Source organism: Somniosus microcephalus, chromosome 21, assembly GCF_052327205.1.
Source record: "Somniosus microcephalus isolate GS21.2 chromosome 21, FLI_Smic_1.0, whole genome shotgun sequence".
Taxonomy (NCBI): domain Eukaryota; kingdom Metazoa; phylum Chordata; class Chondrichthyes; order Squaliformes; family Somniosidae; genus Somniosus; species Somniosus microcephalus.
In genome coordinates this window covers 35657048-35682398 of record NC_141007.1, presented here as the reverse complement: position 1 = coordinate 35682398, position 25351 = coordinate 35657048, and the positions used below count along the sequence as shown (strand labels likewise).

The 25351-nt window shown below is 43.9% G+C and overlaps 1 protein-coding gene across 1 annotated transcript in view; it reads right to left on the bottom strand.

Moving 5' to 3' along the window:
- tbcd (tubulin folding cofactor D) overlaps positions 1 to 25351 on the bottom strand; it is a 354778-nt gene that overhangs the window by 179861 nt on the left and 149566 nt on the right. Inside the window, exon 14 of the mRNA XM_085963427.1 lies at positions 15940 to 16096. Within this exon, the coding sequence (XP_085819553.1) occupies positions 15940 to 16096 (157 nt within the window). The remainder of the gene's footprint in view (positions 1 to 15939; positions 16097 to 25351) is intronic.

Below are 25351 nucleotides of genomic sequence, written 5' to 3'. Positions count from 1 at the left end.
AGCTACACAACCATCTCAATGGAGGTATGTAAACACCTCATTAAACCCAGCAGATCAAGCCTCACGGGGATTGAAGGCTGAAAACTTCATGAGGAGTGAAACTTGGATACAAGGCCCAAGTTATCTGCTGGAAACAGAGAGATCATGGCCAGAAAGACCAGATGTGCCAAGTCAGATTACTGAAGACGACGTCGAAGTCAAGAGATCAGTCACAGTAAATTTCATAACTACGAAAGAGAACTTTGACACAGTGAACAAGCTTGTTAACCATTTCTCAGGATGGCACCAGTTGAGGAAAGCAGTTGCATGGTTTCTAAGGTTGAAAGAGTTGCTGCTACACCGGAGCGGTAAGAGAAAGGAGTACCGAGCCACTATCAGTCAGTCTGAAAGTAACCCTGATAAGCAGAGAATGCTTCTACAGCAGTATATGCATCAGCACAAGACCACATTGAGCAAGAATTCATTGACCGTGGAGGATTTGGCCAAGGCTGAGAAGGAGATAGTTTGCTTCAGTCAAAGACAAAGATACCCAGAAGAAACCGAAGCTCTACAGCAAAATACTCCAATCAAGAAAGGTAGTCATATCTACAAGCTGGACCCTACACTGCAAGATGGAGTACTGAGGGTGGGAGGGAGGCTAAACAAATCTGCTATGCCAGAGGAGGCCAAGCATCCTGCTATCCTTTCTAAGGACCTCCGGGTTGCTACTCTCATTCTTCAGCATATACACCAGAGTATTGGACACAGTGGGAGGAATCACGTGCTTGTGAAGCTAAGACAAAGATACTGGATTCCAGGAGCTAATTCCATAATAAGAAAAATACTCTCTGAATGCATTGTTTGCAGACGGTTACACGACCCTGGAAAGACCGATCACAAAGCTCTGCCTGCTACAAGAAGTAGCGTGAAAGGTTCCTGAACGAAAAAAGTGGACATTTATATTGTAAATATGTTGAACTCATTAGTTTATGACTCTTAATGTTTGAGTAATTGATATGCTTCATGTGCCTAGTCAATTAGGGGCCGGAATGTAAGAGCCATAAAAGCTTAAGAAAATACTTGAAATTAGTGGCTAAATGGCATAATACAGTTAATTTACCTGAACGACTTATTGTCTTAAGAAACCCCCTATTTTCTTGCTCCAGTGGTATAGTCCGACACCCCCTTCATTCTTGCCACAATGGAACAGTCCCTAAGCCACACATTGGGTGCAGCCTTTTCACAGTTTAAACTGCACGTGGTGAAAGAGGCAGAAGCTGTGAGGTTTGGAGCAGTACAGTTTTTGACCGTGTTCGTTTATACGTGTTTGCTTTGTAATTCCGTTTGTTAAGTGTTATAGTAAACAGTTTAAAAGACAAAGCTACGTTTGGGAACGTTTTATTTCGACACGCGTCTACTCGTTGTTAAAAGCCCCACAGCCCAGTGGCCTGCCTGTTTGGAAACTAAGAAGCGCCACTACAGTGACTCTCATCTAACAGTAGCTGCTGTCCTACAGGGACCAGCTTCTGGAAACCTCTTTTTCAGTGGCAAGGAGTGCCGAGCCCATGTTTTGAGTTCCCTTATGTGCATGCATTAAAGGGACCATTATGGAAGCAGGCTCACTCTCCAAAGGGATAGCAACATCTGCACCCACTCCTTGCAGTCCACTGGTACAGGCTCAGAGGTGCTACTGGTCAGTGTCATCACAGACCTAGTAGTTCTAATCAACTCGTGCAAGCCCTTTAATAACGTCCTATTGAATGTATATATGATTGCAATGGTGGCTGCCACTCTGGAAGCTACCAATGTTCTTTGAAGCTCTTCCTAGCATCTTGATGCCACAGCCATCTCCCAGGTTTTCACCATTCCCAAAGTGTTCTGCAGGTCATGAGATACTTCCTGCAATGTGCTACAGTTGTGGGTAGTGGAGTCCTCCTATTTATCCCAACATCTCAACCATAGGCATCAAAACCACCTCCACTTCTTCCACACGAGATCTATGCTCCCTAATCATTCCTCTTTTGAAGACAGGACCCGAGATCAGGGTTTCTGGCTCCTTAGCTGAAGCAAAGGCGGCTGCCTCTCTTCCCCACTCCATTGGAGGAATGGTCCTTCCCAGCTCCTCATTCTCACTAGTGTTCAGAGTTTCACCAAGAGACCATTCTTCTGACTTGCTAAGTAATTTCTTGTGAGTGGGTGTCTATGCCTCTGCTTGCACAGTTAAGGCGCCATGACAGAGTTGGTAAGGAAGGGACAGGAATGACCAATCCACAAGTGCCAGCAGCTGTTTCTCCGGACATAACTGGGTGGTCATCTTTCTGCAAGGCACCCGTATGAAGTGAAATACAGAAAAGCTTGTTTAGCTGTGCAAACAGTGAATTTGCCCCTCGATGAATTAATTACTGAGTGTTTGGGCATAGAAATATTTTCAGAAAGCACATGAAGCGAAGAGGAGTTCTGATGAGCTTTGTCCTGCCTTCACCAACCTTCTGCTGTCACCGCACCTCCCCTTTTGCCCTCTCCTACAGGCTTATGCCTGCCTGTGTGTCTGCTCAGAATTGAGAGCGCTTCCTCTTCTTGCAAGTCAGGGTCCTCTATTGTGGTGGTCTTCGCCCAGTGGTATTTTTCTGGCACTAGTTCTAGGTCAAACTTTCCTTTGATGGGAGAGAAGGCAATGTTGATGGCCTGTGAGTGGTAGGCATACTTTCCCATATGAGCACATGCAGTCCCTGATGATGAGAATTGGAGATGCCTGGTCCTATTAAATAAAGAACTGTCCTTGAAGACTAGCAGTTGCCCTTGTGGCAGGCAAACTTAGTGGGCATGTGCTAAATTGGATATATATTGCCGTTCCTACATTGCCACTGGGTCAAAATCCTGGAACTCCCTAACTAACAGCCCCGTGAGAGCACCTTCACCACACGGACTGCAGCGGTTCAACAAGATGACCCACCACCACTTTCTCAAGGGCAACAAGGGATGCGTAATAAATGCCAGTCTTATCAGCGACGCCCACATCCCGAGAATTTTTTTTTTTTTTTTATATAAAGATACCTGTATTTAAATTAGAGCCAATATGTTTTGTCTAAATGGGCTAATTGATGCTCAGATCCAGTAGGCCAGGGAATCAAGTCTTTCTCATTAACTATCCAGGTACCAAGGCTACTATTGTCTTTTCTGTCTGGATCCTGCAGTGTTGGGTCTGGAAAAAAAAGCGCAGAGATGAAAAGAAACTTTTACATTTTAGAATGAATGCACCAGGCTGGCCACATGAGTTGCAAGGTCTTGGATGACTGTGAAGATGGAGTTGAAACCTTCTTTCAAAAAGCTTCAGTGCAGCTCCCAAACTAGATTACATATTCCAATGCTTTTGGGTACTTCAGCAGTATTGGTTAAAGTCAATGCAGGAGGGTCTGGAGAAAAAAAAAGGGGAGATAGCTATGAACTCTACCTCTGGTTCTGCAATGACAGGTGCGACAGCAGCTGCTGTGGCATTAGCCATGAGCAAGGTTAGCAATCCTCCAGGAGGTGCGAGTAGATTTTCCTACATTGAAAGTCGGTGTTCAAGCAATTTTATAACTCTTCTTCTGGTTGGTACTTAAAGGATTCGGGAGGTGATCGGCTAGATCATTTTAGTTCTAGTGCTGGAAGGCTTTGACTCTTTCAAACCGACACAGAATGATGCTTTGGGTATAGAACATTCTGGGTAATGATCCCAACTTGTTCTTGATTCTTTATTTAGATTGGAGCTGGAGATCTTTTTCAGTGATTGAGCAGCAATGCTGGAATCAGACCCATTGCTTCCTGGATGTTCAAAGATTCATCAGGATTAAAAGATTGGTTTTAATGGGTCATTTAAGTACATTTTCATCTGATCAACATTAGTATACACTGCTATGGCGTTGTTTGCCGCTTTTAATTTTTACTGCAACGTTCAGCCAAAAACTGGAGTGGAGCTTACATTAGAGGTCAAAATCAATCTGTGCAGATTCCAACAAAATGTGCTAATCAACTTTTCAAATAATCAATCTTGATGACTAAAAATAAATAAACATATTTTAAACAATTGAATCCTTCATCACTTACTGTATGCCTAAAATAGAACCTTTTAAAATGACACCTGTAAAATCTTCTTTGTTTTAATTGCGAAAGATACATAGCTCAAAGCAACGTGGCAAATTTCCTTATTCAGTCGATATACAATCTTGCCTTCCAGCCAGTTATCTCTGGCTTGTAGTTTTAATTTTTAGTTCAATACACACCCTGTTCTCTTCTAACCACAAATAACACAACACCTCAGGGAAGATGAAACTAGCTATACCCGCACGCACAGTGCATTTTATGTCACTATGCAAAACCAGTATTCTTATCGAATGACAAAATCAAGTGCCTTGCCCAAAAAATTAATGGTCCACTGGCTTTATATTTGTTGTTTATTGTTGTCTAACAAATGTGTGCAATGTGCCACTCAATGAACTTAATGAAATCTAGAAGGCATTGAACACACAGATTGCAGGCCAATGGTTCAAACCCATTTTGTGCTGATTAGGTTTACCTCACCACAGGAAAAAAACTAAAATTAAAATCGCTGTGTTTTTTTAAATCTAAGAGCCAGATACCTGAACATTAAAGGTTAAACAATTAAATAATGGGCAGAGCCAAGGCAATTTTCCCTACATGGAAAGAGAAAATAATAGTACCCGATGGCACCTAGGTGCTCCAATGAATTACACCACGGAATAGTAGGCTGTCTGAATCTTCCAAACAGGGAATTTAAATCTTAACCAAGCTTTCTGGGAAGGTAAGGCACTTCACTACAGGAAGAGGGAAGTCTTGCAACTCCAAGTACTGGGAATGGAATTTGTGGAATGAGCCAAAGACCATGATTTTGTTCTTATAGATGTTGAGCTGGAGGAAGCTTTGGATTTGATGTCAGGTAAGCAATCCAACAGCACAGAAACAGTTGGAGTCATGGGAAATGGTGAAGAGGAAGAGTTGGGTGCCAACAGCAGACATGTGGAACTGAAAGAAATCAGTATTTGTAGGGAAATGGTGTTAGGAAAATTGATGGGACTGAAGGCCGATAAATCCCCAGAGCCTGATAATCTACATCCTAGGGTACTTAAGGAAGTGGCCCTAGAAATAGTAGATGCATTGCTGGTCATCTTCCAGAACTCGATAGACTCTGGAACAGTACCCATGGATTGGAGGGTAGCTAATGTTACCCCACTATTCAAAAAAGGTGGTAGAGAAAAAGCGGGGAATTACAGACCGGTAAGCCTGACATCGGTAGTGGGGAAAATGCTAGAGTCCATTATAAAAGATGTAATAGCAGAGCACTTGGAAAGCAGTGACAGGATCAGACAAAGTCAACATGGATTTACAAAAGGTAAATCATGCTTGACTAACCTACTGGAATTTTTTGAGGATGTAACTGGTAAAATAGATAAGGGAGAACCAGTGGATGTGGTATATTTGGACTTTCAGAAGGCTTTCGATAAGGTCCCACATAAGAGATTAGCGTGCAAAATTAAGGCACATGGGATTGGGGGCAAGGTATTGACTTGGATAGAGAACTGGTTGGCGGACAGAAAGCAAAGAGTAGGAATAAACGGATAGTTTTCCGAGTGCCAAGCTGTGACTAGTGGGGTACCGCAAGGATCGGTCCTAGGACCCCAGCTGTTCACAATATATATTAATGATCTGGACGAGGGAATTGGATGTAATATCTCCAAATCTGCAGATGACACAAAGCTGGGTGGGAGGGTATGCTGTGAGGAGGATGTCGTGAAACTCCAGTACGATTTGGACAGGTTGGGTGATTGGGCAGAAACATGGCAAATGCACTATAATGTGGATAAATGTGAGGTTATCCACTTTGGTGGCAAAAACAGGAAGGCAGATTATTTGAATGGCAATAGATTGGGAGAAGGGGAAGTGCAAAGAGACCTGGGTGTTCTTGTGCACCAGTCGCTGAAGGTAAGCATGCAGGTGCAGCAGGCGGTTAAGAAGGCAAATGGTATGTTAGCCTTCGTAGCAAGAGGGTTCGAGTACAGGAACAAGGATGTCTTGCTGCAGTTGTACAGGGCCTTGGTGAGACCGCACCTTGAGTATTGTGTGCAGTTTTGGTCGCCTTATCTGAGGAAGGACGTTCTTGCCATGGAAGGAGTGCAGCGAAGATTCACCAGGCTGATACCTGGGATGGCAGGAATGACGTATGAAGAGAGATTGTGTCGATTGGGCTTATACTCACTGGAGTTCAGAAGATTGAGAGGGGATCTCATCGAAACCTATAAAATTCTGTCAGGCCTGGACAGACTAGATGCAGGAAGGATGTTTCCAATGGCCAGGGAATCCAGAACCAGGGGTCATAGTCTAAGGATAAGGGGTAAGCCATTTAGGACTGAAATGAGGAGGAATTTCTTCACCCAGAGAGTGGTGAACCTGTGGAATTCTCTGCCACAGAGGGCGGTGGAGGCCAGTTCATTAAATATATTCAAGAAGGAGTTGGATATATTTCTTAAGGCTAAAGGGATCAAGGGATATGGGGAGAAGGCAGGGATAGGGTACTGAATTTGGATGATCAGCCATGATCTCATTGAATGGCGAAGCAGGCTCGAGGGGCCGAATGGCCTACTCCTGCTCCTATCTTCTATGTTTCTAACTCCATGCCTGCGGATGTTGTAACTATATCTTTGGGGGACTTGAAGTGATAATGTAGGGGAGGAACAGAAGCCATTGCTAAAAATGTGCTGTGTAGGAATGGAATAATACAAGAGCTGTCCCACAGAAATGGACAATGGAGGAGGATGTGATCAACTTTGTCAAATGTGCAGATAGGTTCAGGAGGACAAGGAAGAATAAAGCGCCAGTTAGTTACAGACAATGTCATTCAAGACTTTGCCAAGGGGTTAACTTCCCAATACAGCCCCATGCTGGGGTTGCGTCAATAGGCAGATTAATGGCAAATACAATACAAGATGGGAAGCTGTTTCTCTCTAGAGTCCCAAACAATGGAAAATGTGTTTGCCAAATCAGGTTATTCAAGTGTTGGAAACCATTTTTGATCTCTGTGGAGGTTGTGGTAGAGGCTATTGAAAGTCAGAACACAGATACCAAGGGGTCGATTTTAACCCTACCTGCCCAGCAGAAACCAGGCAGGTGGGTAGTTAGAAATGAGCAGGTTACTTACCCCCTCAGATCGCGACCAATTCAGGCCATTTGCAATGTTAACCAGTAGAATTTTGCAGGTGGACAGAGCGCCCGCCTAAAGCAGGCAAGAGCTTCATAAATTTATGCAAATCCAGTTCTCACTGTCAATAGGACCCCAATGCAATTTTAACCAGAGCCTGAGTGGGGAATTCGCCGCTACTTTCCCACTAGGCAGAAGCAGATCTGCAGCTTGTCTGAAGAGGTCCTTCTGGTAAGACTGCAACCTTCCTTTGTGGGAACAAGACCTCCAGACCCCACAAGGAAAGGTGCAGCCTCCCCTGCCTCAGACTCACCCCCTTCCTTCCCACCAGACCATCACAAAAAAACCTGCCCGCCACTTACCTGGAAGGCAGATATTTTTGCCAGCCAACAGCCGCACTGTGCTCCGTTCACACCCATTTTGAGCAGGAAATGGACCAGCAGTATTTAAATAAGGCCTGGGATTTAAAATAACCCGGGGCTGAAATTTAGGCCAGAGTTTAGGGGAACCAGTGGATGTAGTATATTTGGATTTCCAAAAGGCATCGATAAGGTGCCACATAAAAGGTTATTACACAAGATTAGGGCTCATGAGGTTGGGGTAATATAGTAGCATGGATATTGGATTGGTTAACGGACAGAAAAGAGAGAGTAGGGATAAACGGATCTTTTTCAGGTTGGCAGGCTGTAACTAGTGGGGTGCCACAAGGGTCAGTGTTGGGGCCTCAGCTATTTGCAATCTATATTAATGACCTAGATGAAAGGACCGAGTGTAATGTATCCAGGTTTGCTGATGATGCAAAGCTAGGTGGAACAGTAAGCTGAGAGAACATAAAGGCCAGGATCTTACCTGAAGAGGTGAGTTGGGAGCGGGTCAGCTGACTTGCGGGTTCTGATCCCACCCCCAATGACGCCCGACGCACAGACGCTATTTTGCGTCAATTGGTCGTTAAACCCACCCTGCGGGCTTGCCAGCCAATTAAGAGAAAGCCGGTGTCAGATGGCGTCATTTGATGACACGTCATCTGCCGGTTTTCTTAAAGGGGACATGCTCATTCAGTGTTTGACAGCATTGAGGTGCTGCAAACACTGCCAATCATTATACAAAGAGGAGCCCTTGCTCCAAGGCTCTCCAGAGACTCTCTCCTTAGGCTAGAACAGATGGCAGCTGCAGGTGAGGTTACAGAAGCGATCTGTCACTGGTGAGAGAGGTTCTCCCAATGAGGTGGGACTACACAAACACTTCAAACCTTATTACCTACAGAAAAGTCTAAATACATTAAAAATGATTTTCCCAGCATTTCCTTACCTCTGAAACTCACCAGTGTACCATTGGCTCCTTCACACCACTTCTGCAGCTGTCATCAATGAAGAAACATTACAGTAGACTCACAACACGCCACACTTACCTGGCGTGGTGTCCGGACGTCGGGAAGCCCGCAGTCGACCTGGCAAAATTGGAAAAAGCCTCTTAACTGCTTGTTAACTACCTGTTACAAGCAGTTAAGTGGCTATAATCCTCTTCCCACCACTAGGAGTTGGATCACTGCGCAAATCAGGGACCTGACTCCCGGGAAGATTGATTGGAGGCAGGTTGGAAGCAGGTTCGGGACCCGCAGCCAATCTTTTTGATTTTGCCAGCAGTCCCGCCTTCAAACCCAACCCGAGCGCTAGCAAAATCGCCCCCAGTGAGTCTGCAAAGGAATATAGATAGACTAAGTGAGTGGGCAGTAAGGTGGCAGATGGAGTGAAATGTAGGGAAATGTGAGGTTATTCACTTTGGTAGGAAGAATAGAAAAACATAATATTTTTTAAATGGTGAGAAACTTTCAAATGTTGGTGTTCAGAGATATGGGTGTCCTCGTGCAAGAAACACAGAAAGCTAGCATGCAGGTACAGCAAGCAATAAGGAAGGCAAATGGCATGTTGGCCTTTATTGTAAGGGGGTTGGAGTATAAGAGTAAGGAAGTCTTGCTACAATTCTACAGGGCCTTGGGTGAGACCACACCTGGAGTACTGTGCACAGTTTTGGTCTCCTTATCGAAGGAAGAATATACTTGCCTTGGAGGCGGTGCAACAAAGGTTCACTAGATTGATTCATGGGATGAGAGGGCTGTCCTATGATGAGAGATTGCGTAGAATGGGCCTATACTCTCTGGAGTTTAGAAGAATGAGAGGTGAGCTCATTGAAACATTCAAGATTCTGAAGGGGATTGACAGGGTAGATGCTGAGAGGTTGTTTTCCCCTGGCTGAAGTGTCTAGAACTAGGGGGTATAGTCTCAGGATAAGGGGTAGGCCATTTAAGACTGAGATGAGGAGGAATTTTCTTCACTCAGAGGATTGTGAATCTTTGGAATTCTCTGCCCCAGAGGGCTGTGAATGCTGAGTCTTTGAGTATATTCAAGGCTGAGATCGAGTATATTCAAGGCTGAGATCGATAGATTTTTGGAATCTAGGGATATGGAGATCGAGCAGGAAAGTGGAGTTGAGGTCAATTATCACCCATGATCTTACTGAATGGCGGAGCAGGCCCGAGGGGCCATATGGCCTACTCCTGCTCCTATTTCTTATGTTCTTAGTATGCATCTCAAAGCCTACTCCAGGTTCAAATAGTCCCCCAAGAGTCAGACCAGCAGTTGAAGGCTGTGAACGAAGAGAACTACTGTCCTGAGCTATAGGACGGGGTATAGAGAGTTTGTGCTTTTAAGTTGAGTTAGACCACCAACCGCAGAGGGCTAGCACTCGTGTTCTTTTTTTTTTTTTTATAAACAGAAGTTCTATTAAATGCATCAAGCGATTCTCATCAAGTTCATTTGCTCCGTGTGCTTTACCTAATGTGGCATAAACAACTTACAATTCAAACCTAATTTTGCCTCACTCAGTGCCAACTCAGTCTGCCTCTGGAGAAATTGAAGGAGTAAATTTCCATAATTGACAGAAATTCAGGCCAGATTAAAAGGGAGTTTCATTGTTACACTCCTGGGTCCCACTAGTGCAGGAGCAGATATAGTGCAGTGGGAGTCAAGGGCCATAAAAAGTAGGCACTCAGACTGCTTAGGGAGTGACCGACATCACTATACCCAAGAAGATATCTACAATAGAACCAAATTTGTATTATTAACTTACCTTTTACTGCCAATGCAACCCTTATCCAAACTTTTATCGTCTATAGAACTGGTTTTCTCCGATGCTCTCCTTGCCAGTCTCACATCCTCTACATACTAAAACTTGTTCAAAATTCAACTGTCCATACCCCGTGCTTACTAAGTCTTGCTCACCCATCGTTCCCATCCTCGCTGACCTAAATTGGCTCCAAGTTCCTCAATTCATTGAATTTAAAATCCTCGTCTTCATCTTCAAATCTCTCGCTTGGGCTTGCTCGATGCCGTCTCTGCAATACCCTCCAGGCGTATGACCCCTCCTGCAAGGGAAGTCACAGCCTCCTTTGCCTCGGATTCCAGCTTTCCCTCCCGCAAGACCCCACCGAAACCCTGCCCCGCACCCTTCAGTTTTCTGACTCTTGCTTTTTGTGCATCCCCAACACTAACAGAAACCTTAAGCTGGCTGGGTTATTCTCGCTGAGACCTTCCTTGAAGCCTTCTGCCGCTGTAGCGTTAAAAACCTACCTTCTTGACCAAGCCTTTGGACACCTTTTCTAACTCTTTCATCATGACTTCTTGTTCATTCCGTTACTCCTTTTAACTATTTTCTTTCTTCCCCCTTCTGTAATGCACCGTGGGCCAATTTCTGCGTTAAAGGTGCCATATAATTGCAAGTTGTTGTTTCAGCCAGTATAGTCAGTGACCTTTTTTAATGTTTTACTAAGCACAGTAAACTGTAAATTGGAGTTCAAGTTACACATATGCCAAAAACTCTCCCAGGTTTTGTTGATCCTATAGACACTATGATTACACAAGCCTAATTTTATTGATTAACTGAACATCTTGCATTGTCGGCAGTAACTTGGTTATGTTGGAGACTCCACTCTGCATAGCTTTTAGGATTTGAAGTTCAGTATATTGTATTAACAATTGTACAAGCATAAAAAGTCAATGTCTTTAATATCTCGCTAGGTATTTATGCTTCTGCATCACATGAAAGCTATATGGAAAAAACTGTAGGCAGTTTGTTATCCAGTGCAAAACTACTTCTTAAACATGGTCTCCTCTGTAACTGATATTACCAGTTTGGGTAGTGGCTGGGATCCTAGCCTAAGATATTATATCTTTTACTTTACCGTCAGCTCAGTCTCCTTGTTCTTCCTGGGCCACACACCACCTGCAGCTAAGACTGCAGGTAACTGGATTCCAGGCCTCCACCCATGCTACTAGGAGGTATGTAACTTAAGTCTGAACTTAACTCGCCCTCAAGTTTTTTTCCTCCCATCACGGGGTGTTACCTAGCAGCCACCTAGAACCTCCCTACCTACTGCAGCAGAGATAAGATCAGCAAGTCAACTGCACAGAGAATCAAACCCACCACCCCCCACCCCAACCCCTGCCATTATCACACCAACGCACTGTCTCAAATAGTTTTGCCTTGACACTTAGCCAGGTGAAAAATTCTGATTCTGATGATAACTGTAAATGTGCAATAATGTCCAGGAGTGATGACATGGGCAGTTGATTGGTTGGTAATCCAGACACTAATACAGAAAACTTTGTGCTATCCGGCAGCACCGAGCTGTTGCCGTTAGGTCAAAACTGCCGGACAAACCAGCGCTAATGTTGAAACATATGGAGATTTTGAGCTCCGTATCTGGCAACAAACCGTTGCTTAGCAACAGCTTCTAAACAGTCGGCCGTACCTTGCAAGCGTCTCTGTAGCTTAGCAACAGCTTCAGCGAGACCTTGCAGAGCCTGACTGGTGAAAAAAAAGCAACGAAAAGAAAAAAAACCTAACAAAACAGCTCCTGATTTTTGCCGGTGGCTCGAGCTTGCCGAACATTTAGCCTCCGGATAACACAAAGTTTCCTGTATATGTTGCACTGCTTCTGAAACTGCCCGGGCATGAAACTTACATGTTACCTAATGCCAGGATCAATTTGCAACATAGAAACCAAACCCATTTGTACATCAGTTGGACACTGGATTCTTGGCAACTGTACTATTTGCACCACGGAGTTTAAAAACATTAATTTTCACTTTCAGAACACAACTTTAACCGAAAACATTCGTATTCTATTGACATAACTCATTTCAGTATAGCTTTCTGTTTGGCACTTCTTATATATTCTCTTTGTACGGCTGTGTTACGGCTTGTTCAAAGAGAAGCAGCTGACCCCCTTCCGACAATTCACGCCCAAGAAAAGGCTGTCAAACACGTTCAGTTTGACAATGAAGCAAAGTTGCACAGTGTGCAATGAAGTTTCATCATTTTTAAACAGCCCTGGGCAACAACAAATCAGCACATCAAAAAAAAATCCAGCAGGCAATTTTACCTATCAGTTGCAATAATTACTCCACCAGTCACTTAAGAATTCTAGAAAGCCAAGGCCAATTTCAGCCACGGGATGGTAATTAAAAGACCATGTCCCTTTTACTACCATCACAGATCACAAGTGAAATGATATGGAGCTCTGTTTTGTCCCGTGGATTAGAGCTGTTGCCAAGGGCCCAAACAGTCAGCTAGTTAAGAGACGTGACAATAGTCAGTTCTAATTTTCAATAATACACACACACGCTTATGAAGCACCATCTTCACACATCAAAGTCCTGAAGGTATCCCTAATGAAAGCATGCCAGTTGAATACAAACAGGGGGGGAAAATGAATCCGAGCAACAGCCAGGAAGATTAGACAGATGTTGCGCACAAAAGCACCTTTACTAGTACCTGCACTTCTGCTCTCAACCCTTCCCCTCCCTCCCAGAACCACAATCGGGTTCCCCTTCTCCTCGCCTTCCACCCCGCTAGCCTTCACATTAAACCAATCATTCTCCGCCATCTCCAAATACATCTTCCCCTCCCCTTTCGGCATTCCACAGGGACTGTTCCCTCCACGACACCCTGCTCCACTCTTCAATCACCCCCAACACCCACTCTCCTTCCCATGGCACTTTCCCGTGCAAGCGCAGAAGATGCAACATCTTCCCTTTCACCTCTTCCGTTCCCATCGTCCAGGGCCCCAAACATTCCTTCCAGGTCAAACAGCGATTTACTTGTACTTCTTTCAAATTAGTATACTGTATTCACTGCTCATGGTGCAGTCTCCTCCACATTGGAGAGACCAAAGGCAAATTTGCTAATCACTTTGCTGAACACCTCCGTTCAGTCTGCAAGCTTCACCCTGAGATTCCGGTCGCTTGCCATTTTAATTCTCTGTCCCACTCTGACCTCGGCCTCTTAAGACTGTTCTAACAAAGCTCAACAGAGGCTTGTGAAACAGCAACTCATCTTTCAATTAGGCACTTTACAACACCGAGTTCAACAATTTCAGCTCATAACCACTGCTTCCATTTTTTCGGATAGCAGGTGCTGGTAATGGTTCTGTCGTTGCCATTTACACCTCCTCTAGACCCATCTTTTGTTTCTTTGTCTCATTACCACCCACTTTTGCCCTGCACCATCATCCCTTTTGTCATTTAATCACTCCAGTCTTCCACCCTATCACAGACCTTCCCCTTTTGCTCTTTACTCCCCTCCGTCGTTTTCTTGCTTAAAACCAGTTACATCTCTAACTTTTGCCAGTTCTGACGAAAGGTCATCAACCTGAAACATTAACTCTGGTTCTCTCTCCACAGTTGCTGCAGGACCGGCTGAGTATTTCCTGCATTTTTTGTTTTTAATTTATTATAGCGCCTTTACTATTCAAGTCTATTTGATCAACTGATAGCGGACTAATGGTCTACTTCAATAAATTACTCTTTGTGACAGCAGGATTATAGGTATGTATCGAAATCTTGAAAAACACTTTTATACTTCAGTGGGCACTGAATGACCTTTGAGTGCCGCTATCTCACATTTAGATGTTACAATGCAACTGGTCTCCATGAAGATCAGCCCCCACATCATAAAGCCCTGATTCTGTGCATGCATGACAGGTTGCGACAATTTGCCTGTTGCACGAGCAAAATAATGATGTTGTGATGTTAAATTCCTGCTGCTTAGGTCTTCAAAGACAGTACCATATTTTGCCAACTTTTGCTTGGTTGAAGTAGAATACTTCAAGCTTCCAATTGCTCCTACTTAGGCTTCAGAGAGTTGAACCAACTGAGAATATCCAAAACTCAGACTACAATTCAGCTTGCGACCATCCCAGAGTTGGATCTCGGGTGCTCATTAACTTGCGTGCACAATTGGTAAAAGTATTCAATTCACATCTGAGGGAGACCGAATCCAAAATCTAATTTAGTAAAATAAGTCTTCACATTTTTAATCTTCATACACATAAATCAACTTGTTTTAAGTGTTAAGTCTACCTCAAGAAGACCTTTTTTAAATTTTATTTGCAAATTGTTCTAAGTTGAAAACCAAATTATTGCACGCCTCTCCAGGTAAATGCAGTAAGGGCATATGTAAATATTTTGTACTCCAAAACCATAATGTAAAGTATTGTATTTTTAATAGAAATTTAACATTCAGCTAGTTTGTACACTTGGTTTGACACTGGGCATCCACCTGACATCTGGGGTGAAAGGTTCCTTCACTTGCTCACAGTAAGGATCCTATGTGAAATGTTTTTGAGCAATCTTAATCCAGTTTAGTGCGCCGAGGACCATAGCATAAAACTACCCATAATTGGCACACTTACTTAGAGACTACAGGCTAACTGGTATGAAAAAGGAAAAATGCCTCGCTGCTACATTATGGGTACACTCCTGAGGCTTGAGCAGAGGCACATGTTGGGGCAAAGTAGAGCGACCTTTACGCTGCATCTAGCTCTGCTATATCTGATGCCTAAAATTGACTGTTTTATTCTTCATCACTAACATCCCTAAAGTTGAGATGCACAATCACAATATTTTGCGGTTTCTAGTGTCAGGAACACAACTCAAAAATTGATGCAACAGAAAATGTGCAATAATCTCTTTCAACTGCAAGACAACCGCTCTGCTGAAGCACCCAGTGGATCTATTAGCACGAGGCATCTTTACTGGTCCTACATACCAACCTCTAAATTCCAAACACATGAAAATTTTAGGACTGAGTTAAGGTGGGATGGTACAATTAAATGACACTGACTGAAATAACAATCTAAGTGTCTGAAATTACTTGCAGGATTTGACCTTAATTTAATACTAGAGTGAATGGATCTTAAAAATAGTTGAACTTCTCAGACTTCATTTTAAGTAGATACCTTCCAGTTATCCTGTAGTCTCTCAGCGTAAGAGTGCTATATAAATGCAAGTACAGGTTGAGCGTCCCAAATCCGGAGTTCTGGAATCCGGGACGACTGGTGGCTGGGGTCCAAAATCCGTAAAATGTTCCGGAATCCGGACACCGAGGGAGGCTTACCAAAAACCGGAAATAGTGCAACCTTGGCCCAGGCATTTCCGGACTCGACACGTGTTTCTGATGTCCGAAGTCCGGAAATATCGCAACCTGGGCTCGGGCGTTTCCAGACCTCGGACATCAGAAACATGTTCCGAAGTCCGGAAAAACCCGAAAACCGGCTCGGCCTCAGTCCCGAGGTTGCCAGATTCGGGATGCTCAACCTGTAGTTGTACTTTTATGCTGTGGTCCAAGTTCCATGAAAGTGGACAGAGATTGCTCAACCTCATTTCTGTTATAGGTCATCTGTAAGGAAAAAGTTTTTAAAATACTCTTACCTTGCTATCTGATTAACAAATGGTTTCATTTCCTGAGGATCATAAGCACGAGCAAAAGCCCAGCAAACATAGCAAGCTGCATCTCTCACGTTCGATCCCACACTATAAGCACCACGCTTCTCATCAAAGGTCAACGCTTTGAGGATTACAGGTACAACTGTGAAAAAGAGAAAGTAAAAAAAAATCTATTAGATCTATAATTTGTTACCAAATCTATTAATAAATTTCTGCGGTTTTAAGAAAGGTCCACTGCCTTACTTTGTTAACTAGGGATATTTCTGTTCGGTTTATATTTCTTGCCATTTTCTCCACTAGCTTTTCTGAAGGCACTGACCCCATTCTGTGGTACAGTCCTACAAATACCTTCCTGAAGAGGCGTTTGGGGGGGGGGGGGGGGGGGGGAAACCATATTCCCATATCCACTCGACACCCTCTCAAAAGCACTTTCATCAGGGTCATTGGATAGCCATCAGGAACGTGAATTCTGGATGATTTGCCCTTGACAAGACCAAATGTGTTACACTTTTTTGCCCATTCTAGTATCAATATTTCCTTACACCCTCCTTAGAATTATTTACTATGCATCCTATTTTTGTATTGTCTGCTAATTTGGATACCCACTCCCTCTAACCCTATATCCAAATTGTTGATGTACACAGTAAATAGAAGCTGTTCCAAAACAGAACCCTGTGGGACACTACTACCCACTTCCAATCATTGAGAAAATGCCATAACTCCTACTTCCCATTTCCTCTCCATCTCTGTAACCTCCTCCAGCCTTATAACCCTTTGCTCAAACTCTCCGTTTCTCTGATTCTGGCCTCTTATGCATCCTCCCTTTCCTTCGTCCCACCATTGGTAACTATGCTTTCAGTCACCTAGGCCCCATGCTCTTAAAGTCTCTTTCTAAACCCCTCTGCCTCTCCACCTCCTGGCTCGAAGGGCTGAATGGCCCACTCCTGCTCCTATTTCTAATGTTCTAAGAACCCCCATAAAGCCCACCTCAAAACCCACCTCTTTGACCAAGCTTTTGGTTGCCCCTCTAATATCTCATTCTTGAGCGCAGCGTTCATTTTATTGATTATAACTGTGTTGTCCCTTTGGATGTTTTCTAAAGGTGCTATATAAATGTAAATTGTTGTTGTTGTTGTACAAGCCACTCTGCTATCACAGATGTTAAACTGAATGGCCTGTAATTACTTAGGTTAGTGCTCGCTCCCGTTTTGTAAATGGATATTGAATCTCTTAACTGATTTCCTTATTTTCCCATATTCTTGCTTATTTTTAATCATAACTATATGCCCCATGTGCCCTCTATTCATTTCCCTGTGATCAGCCAGGTTGATACCAGGTTCAGTTCTACTCAGGTTAACGACTCAGTTGACTATTTAGTAAATTCCACTATTACTCAAAAGTGGACTGTGAACTTTGGCTATTGTGCTATGTCCTACCTCTCTCCTTATGCTACAATTTAATAAGCTGCTAATTTCTCATTCAGTTTATATCTATGAATTATCTTTATCAGCTAAGTTTTTGTTCATTCTTATCCCTGTGTGCCATGAAGATTGGCCTCAAAGTAAAATAGTAAAAGGACCCAAAGGCGCTTCACAGGAGCGTTAGCAGACAAAATTTGACACTGAGCCACAAGATATTAGGACAGGTGACCAAAAGCTTGGTCAAAAATGTAGGTTTTAAGGAGCGTCTTAAGGGAGGAGAGAGGCGGAGGGAGGGAATTCCAGAACTTAGGACCTAGACAACTGAAGGTACTGCCGCTAATGAAGGGCGAAGGAAATTGGGGATGCACAAGAGGCCAGAATTGGAGGAACACAAAGTTCTCGGAGGGTTGTAGGAGGTTACAGCCTCAAAAGTAAGATTCAATCAGTAGCACTGTTATGTATTACCTGAAGGCTGATTAGCAGCTGGTAGATCATCCAGCTTTAAAGACTATTAACCAGTTACAGACAGATTTTGCTTCATACACAATCAGTGTGCAAATTTTTTTTTTTTTTCCAAATGGACAATAATGAAACCTTTATGCAGAGAAAACTGGTATGCCAATATGTTGAGCTCTGTAAGGAGCCCAGACTATGTACTATAACACATTCTGGAAGTTTAAGTTTACTGCTGACTAACTTAGAACAAGTATAGTACTTTAAGTTGCTCTTTATGTAAAAATTAAAATTTATAAGAACGATTACTGCCTGACTTTTAGCACAATATAGGAATCCGTTTCTCCCAAGAGATTGCAGTACTCCACAATAACCAACAGGAAATAGGGAAAGACCATATCTTTCTCACGAGGGGGAAAAATAGGTTTCTAGGAGGAATTATTTAATTAAAAGGAATTTCAGTGTTACGGGACAATAGCATACAACAAATGGCTCACAGTGTTCCATCACATCAATTGAACCACTCAATTTTTGACTCAGTTGGAAAAGCAAGAGGTAAAGGTGCTACCCTGGAGGAAGTGATAGAAGTAAAAAACAAAGAGAAAGAGTCAAATACTTGCATATATCCCACTGGCGTGAAAGTGTGTTACAGGTGAGCAACGCCTCAAATTAAAAATTCTCATCCTTGTGTTCAAATCCCTCCATGGCATCGCCACTCCCTAACTCTAAACTCCTCTAAGCCCTGCAACCCTCGGAGAACTTTGCGTTCCTCCAGTTCTGGCCTCTTGTGCATCGCCAATTTCCTTCACCCTCCATTGGCGGCAGTGCCCTAAGGCCCGAAGTTCTGGAATACCCTCCCTAAACCTCTCCGCCCCCTCTCCTCTAAGATGCTCCTTAAAACCTATATCTTTGACCAAGCTTTTGGTCTCCTGTCCTAATATCTCATGTGGCTCAGTGTCAAATTTTGTCTGATAACGCCTTGGGTCATTTTATTATGTTACAGGTGCTATATTAATGCAAGTTGTTGTTGTTGAGGACAATGCCTGAGCAAAGAGTCCCCCATGCAGGGGAAACCATTTGTGAAGTTCACTACAAATGTTCCATGCAGACTTAGATACAAAAAAAAGATAAATTTACAATGCTAAGTAAAAATAAAATAAAATGCAACGTAGCGTTCCCATAGCCATGGCACAGTTTAGCAGAGATGTACACAAGACAAATTTGAAGTTCAATTCATTTTCATGGAAGACAGATTTGACTGACCCAACCAAGTTCAAACTTTTATACCACTACAACAATAATTTACATTTATATAGCACCTTTAATGTAGTAAAATGTCCCAAGGTACTTGTTAGATCATGGAATTAAGTCCAAGGCAACTGAGTAACTTTAAACAACTGTGCGAATTATAACATCAAGGTATCTAGCTTTAAAGAGTTATTGAGCCAGACACGGTGAAAGAACAGAACTGAACTAATATCAAAGGATGCTATTAACAGTGCTTTAACAGGTAGGTCATCTGCTTATATGTTCATTCGGCTCTCTCACTGTTGGTCTGAGTGCTTGCACAGTGATACTTTAAAAAAAGGAAAACATTTGAATGTTAAAAAACATTTTGAAAAGCAGCAGTAACTGATGGTACATTCAGCCTTTAAAGTATGTGGAATTAAAAAGTATAAAACGGATCAGTTATTCATGCGTTTTTTTTCCCCAAAAAGGAACCCAACCAAAATTGGTTAATACATAAGTAATCTTCCACATTTCAGTCCTACACCCTAAAGGAGTATGGAACCTTCTCCACGTCAATTCAACCTTAGTGCTGATTTTTCTCTTAACTGGATTTTCAGCAAATCTGTGCAGATAAAGCAGGGGATCAACTCACATGTATAATGCTGCTGTAACACTGTAATGGATTGTTAAGAGCATCATCATAATTGGCTTCAATTCCGATAGCAAAATATACCCAAGCTGTCTGTCCTCAAATTAAAAGATGTTTGAATTAAAAATGATTATGGAATCCAAGGATCAGCTTATTTTTAGAGATTCATTTTATAACTGTACACGTACTTCATCAACACAATACTAAACAGACTCCAATGGATGTGCTAAAATGTAAGAATGGCAATCAGTCTTTCCTTCGAATGTGCCATACTCAGCTGTTTTTGGCCAGCTGTGAACCATCTTCAGCTTTCAAGAGAAATTGTAGTAGCTCAAAAGAGTAGAAAAATGAGAGATGGTACGTTTTCATCATCATGGGGCGGGGCGGGGGGGGCGGGAGAAGAGAAAGAGTAAATTCACTCATCTTGCATTCCCAGCAGGGAGTTTCACTGAAAGACTCAGGGATATGGATATAACATTGCAGCACCAATTCTCAGACTGCATCACTCTGAGTGCAGCTCCCTGCTGGGACTCGATCCTGATATTCAAAAGTGAAAACATTAAAAGGAGCATTCCTGTACATTTTATTTTTAATAAGGATATACTATGCTCAACTTTTCATTTTTGTTCAGCAGCAGGATTGCAATTCAGACTGTTGCAAGCAATTTCCTGGATAAAATAAATGTAATGTTTCCTTTCAAATATTCTTCAAATTATAATAACCAATAATAATCTGTCTATAGCATATATAATGCCCCATTTTAAAATGAATGAAGGTGTTGTTTAGCTAATTATTCTTCAGTTATCGCACAATGATATACATTCAATTTGTAGCATACAGTGCACAAGGCAATAATACTTGAGTGAGTTTTACAACAACAGCTTGTATTTATATAGCGCCTTTAACATAGTAAAACGTCCCAAGGCGCTTCACAGGAGTGTTAAAAGGCAAAAATTTGACACCGAGCCACATAAGGAGAAATTAGGGTAGATGAACAAAAGCTTGGTCAAAGAGGTTGGTTTTAAGGAGCGTCTTAAAGGAGGAAAGAGCGGTAATGAGGCGGAGAGGTTTAGGGAGGGCCTAGGCAACTGAAGGGAGGGCCACAAATGGTTGAGTGATTATAATCAGGGATGCTCAAGAGGGCAGAATTAGAGGAGCGCAGATATCTCGGGGGGGATTGTGGGGCTGGAGGAGATTACAGAGCTAGGAAGGGGTGAGGCCATGGAGGGATTTGAAAACAAGGCTGTGAATTTTGAAATCGAAGCGTTGCTTAACTGGGAGACAATGCAGGTCAGCGAGCACAGGGGTGATGGGTGAACGGGACTTGGTGCGAGCTAGGACATGGGCAGCCGAGTTTTGGATGACCTCAAGTTTAGTAGGGTAGAACGTGGGAGGTCAGCCAGGAGTGCATTGGAATAGTCAAGTCTAGAGGTAACACAGGCATGGATGAGGGTTTCAGCAGCAGAAGAGCTGAGGCAGGGGCGGAGATGGACGCTGTGGACAGAGGTGGAAATAGGCGGTCTTAGTTATGCCGTGGATGTGTGGTCGGACGTTCATTTCAGGGTCAAATATAACACCAAGGTTAAGAACAGTGTGGTTCAGCCTCAGACAGATACAAGGAAAAGAGACGGAGTCAGTGGCTAGGGAACGGTGTTTGTGGCGGGGACCGAAAACAATGGCTTTGGTCTTCTCAATATTTAAAGAGAGAAAATTTCTACTCCTCCACTACTGGATGTCGGACAAGCAGTCTGACAATTTAGAGGCAGTGGAGGGGGTCGAGAGAAGTGGTGGTGAGATAGAGCTGGATGTCGTCAGCGTACATGTGGAAACTGGCGTCGTGTTTTCGGATGATGTCGCCAAGGGCCAGCATGTAGATGAGAAATAGGAGGGGGCCAAGAATAGATCCTTGGGGGACACCAGAGGTAACGATGCGGGAGAGGGAAGAGAAGCCGTTGCAGGTGATTCTCTGGCTACAATTAGACAGATAAGAATGGAACCAGGCGAGTGCAGTCCCACCCAGCTGGACGACGGTGGAGAGGCGTTGGAGGAGGATGGAGTGGTCAACTGTGTCAAAGGCTGCAGACAAGTCGAGAAGGACGAGGAGGTATAGTTTACCTTTGTCGCAGTCACAAAGGATGTCATTTGTGACTTTGATGAGAGCCGTTTCGGTACTGTGGCAGGGGCTGAAACCTGATTGGAGGGATTCAAACATGGAGTTCTGGGAAAGATGGGCACGGATTTGGGAGGCGACAACACGTTCACGAACTTGAGAGAAAAAGGAGGCTGGAGATGGGGCAGTAGTTTGCAAGGACGGAGGGGTCAGGGGTTGTTTTTTTGAGGGGGGTGAAGACGGCAGATTTGAAGGAGAGGGCGCAATACCTGAGAGAGAACCGTTAACAATTGTCAGCTAACGTGGGAGCCAGAAAAGGAAGTTGGGTGGTCAGCAGTTTGGTGGGAATAGGGTCAAGGGAGCAGGAAGTGGGTCTCATGGACAAGATGCGCAGAGAGGTCATGAGGGGAGATCGGTGAGAAACTGGAGAAAGATGCGAGTTCAAGGCTAGGGCAGGGAGGAATCTCAGGGGAAGTCTGGCCCAGTGGGCATGGGGAAGGAAGGAAAGTGGCAGAGGCAGCTGATCGGATGGTCTCAATCTGAGAGACAAGGAAGTCCATGAACTCCTCGCACTTGTTGGAGGTGAGGGTGGAGGAGACCGGAGAAAGAGGTTTAAGAAGACGGTTAGCAGTAGAGAATAGAAGCCGGGAGTTATCTTTGCATTCCAGAATGATTCTGGAATAGTGAACAGTTTTGGGAGACAAGAGCAGGACCCGATAATGCTTTATGTGGTCCAGCCAGACCTGGCGGTGAATGGCTAAATCAGTTGTCCGCCATATCCGTTCAAGTCTGAGTCCCTTGGACTTAAGGGAGCGAAGATGAGGGCTGTACCAGGTAGCTGCAGAAATGTCATGGTGAATGGAAGGCCAAAGGCTGGACAGTTGGGATTTCCTAAGTGCAGTTGTAAGAGAGTTGGGAGAGTTTTTTCCAGGGGCAGACACAGAAGGAAGTAGGGTTTTTTTTTTTGGGGGGGGGGGGGGGGGGGAAAGAGAAAGAGAGGGGAATGTGGGCTGAGAGTGATACAAGGAAGTGGTCAGAGATGGCCTTATCTCCGATTGACATGATGGGAGTTGCGAGGCCACGAGACATGGCAAGGTCGAGGGCTGGCCGTGAATATGGGGTGGGAAGTTTACATGGAGGGAGAGATTAAGGGAGATAGGAGGGTAATGAACTCAGAGCATGATGAATTGAGATGGAGGTTGAAATCACAGAGGATGAGAAGTCACTCGGTGCAGAGGCTGAGGGAGGAAAGCAGTGAATATATCTCTGTGATAAAATTTTTATGGTACTTGGTTTACTGAGTGACTGGGGTTGTGGGACAACCCCGAGGATGAAGCCTAAGTTTGGTGAGTTTCTAATCTATCAATAAACTCAAAATATCTAAATACTCAAACTTCAACACTTTTTAATGTAACAGTTTGAATAACCATTTAACGCAGTTGCAACCTAAATGTTAATTTGCTTTACCTGTTTGCTCCCAAAATATGTTAGTACAAGCAGAGCTCTCAAAATAAGAATTATTCCACAATATTTCAGCTCTAACAAGCTAAAAATGAACTGCAGTAACAAATTTATTAACCATTCCAATTTATTGCTTCAACTCCATGGAAACCAAAATAACAACAGAAAACGCTGGAAAAACTCAGCAGGCCAGGCAACATCCATGGAAATAGAAACAGAGTTAACGTTTCAGGTCGAAACCCTTCTTCAGAACGGAGAGGAAACCTTGTTGAAATGGAGGCTGAAATCACCGAGGATGAGAAGTCGTTCGGTGCAGAGGCTGAGGGAGGAAAGCAGTGAAGATATCTCTGATATAACGGCCCAGAAATTCCAGAACGGGGCTTGCAGCGCGTGCAAGCCCCGTATTTACACTTACCCCGCGCTACTGCCGATCAGCTCCAGGGACGCCTGGAATTGGTGTTTCCAGAAGAATAATCCCGGGCAGCGTATGACGTCACGCCGCCCAGGAGTGCAGCCAGCGCGAAGCCAGGAGCGTGCAGTGCAAGTGAGACACGCCCCTGGAGGTCTCAGTTTCACTGGACACGCCCCCAATGTTTCTGTCAAGCTGCTAACCATTTTTACATGCAAAGCAGCAGTTTAAATAGGTTTTTGGAAGTTTTTTGAAGATTTTGGTAACTTTTATAAACTTTTTAAAATGTTTACATTATTTTGAGTAATCTGAAGTAGTTTTAAACAGAATTAAAGCAATTTAAAGACTTTTAAAAGCCCTAAAAGAATTTTTTAAATTCCATTTATTTATTTAGCAATGTCGTCGTCATACGTGTCTTCACACTGTTCCCTTTGGGGAACTGTATGAAGTGGTGGAAGGATTTATGGCCATGATTAACGCTCATTCTGTGACCGTAGCCATCTTTGAACCAGGCATTAGGGCGGTTAGTCCTATGGCGGGAGGGTTTTACGGGCTCCCACAAGCTATACAAGGAGGGGGGGCCACCCACACCCACGGACGCAAATATCCCACTGGATGTCAACCCAGAATTTAGAGCCGGAGCTCCGACTCCACTTGCCGGGACTGTCTGGAGCGGGGTTCGAAACCCTACCCTGATCTGGCCCAGCGGCGGGGATCCTACCGCTATGACAAAGGCCCAATCCGATTAGCAACGTGAAATGGCAGCATAGGGCTCCAGTCACGGGGAGGGAAAAGGCGCAGGAAACGTATGGGTGTCACCTTTTGTGCGGAGTGGGCCTTTTGCGTAGCAGTAAGCATCCCCGCCGCTGGGCCAGAAGGAGTAGGGTTTTGAACCCCACTCTAGACAGTCCCGGCAAGTGGAGTCGGAGTTCCAACTTTAAATTCTGGGTGGACATCCAGCGGGATACTTGCGTCCGTGGGTGTTGGTGGCCCCCCCCCCCCTCAGATGGGTTGTGGGAGCCCGTAAAACCCTCCCGCCATAGGACTAACCACCCTAATGGCTGGTTCAAAGATGGTTACGGTCACGGAATGAGCGTTAATCACGGCCATAAATCCTTCCACCACTTCATACAGTTCCCCAAAGGGAACAGTGTGAGGATACGTACGATGATGACCTCTTGCGCAATGCACCTCCTTGGACCCTCAGTCGCAGATGCGAGGGGGCAAGTCGTGCAATTGTTAAATTTTTCATTTTACTGACATGTAAAATGTTGGCCCAGTAATTCCCTTCCAAATGCGCGAGTACGGTCGGGGTACTTACGCATCTGGCTGGATGAAATGCCGGTTTTCAGCATGCACAGTGCATGTGGGGAAAACCGGCATTTCCTGTCCTCTGAACGAAGGGGTTCAGAGGCAGAACGCGTGCGACTGCACAGTATAATTCGCCGCTTTCATTAATGGTTTCAGTGAGGTCAAGTCATTACAACTTACACATGAAAAAAGCATGGGTACAGTTGCTCCAGAGGCTGCGGAGGAAGATATTTATTATCGTGGAGCTTCTGAAAGTATGTATGTCTGTATATATTCCTTTGCGTGTTATGTATATATTCCTTTACTTATGTGTATGAATGTATTATTTAATTATGACTTTCAGAGAAAGTAAC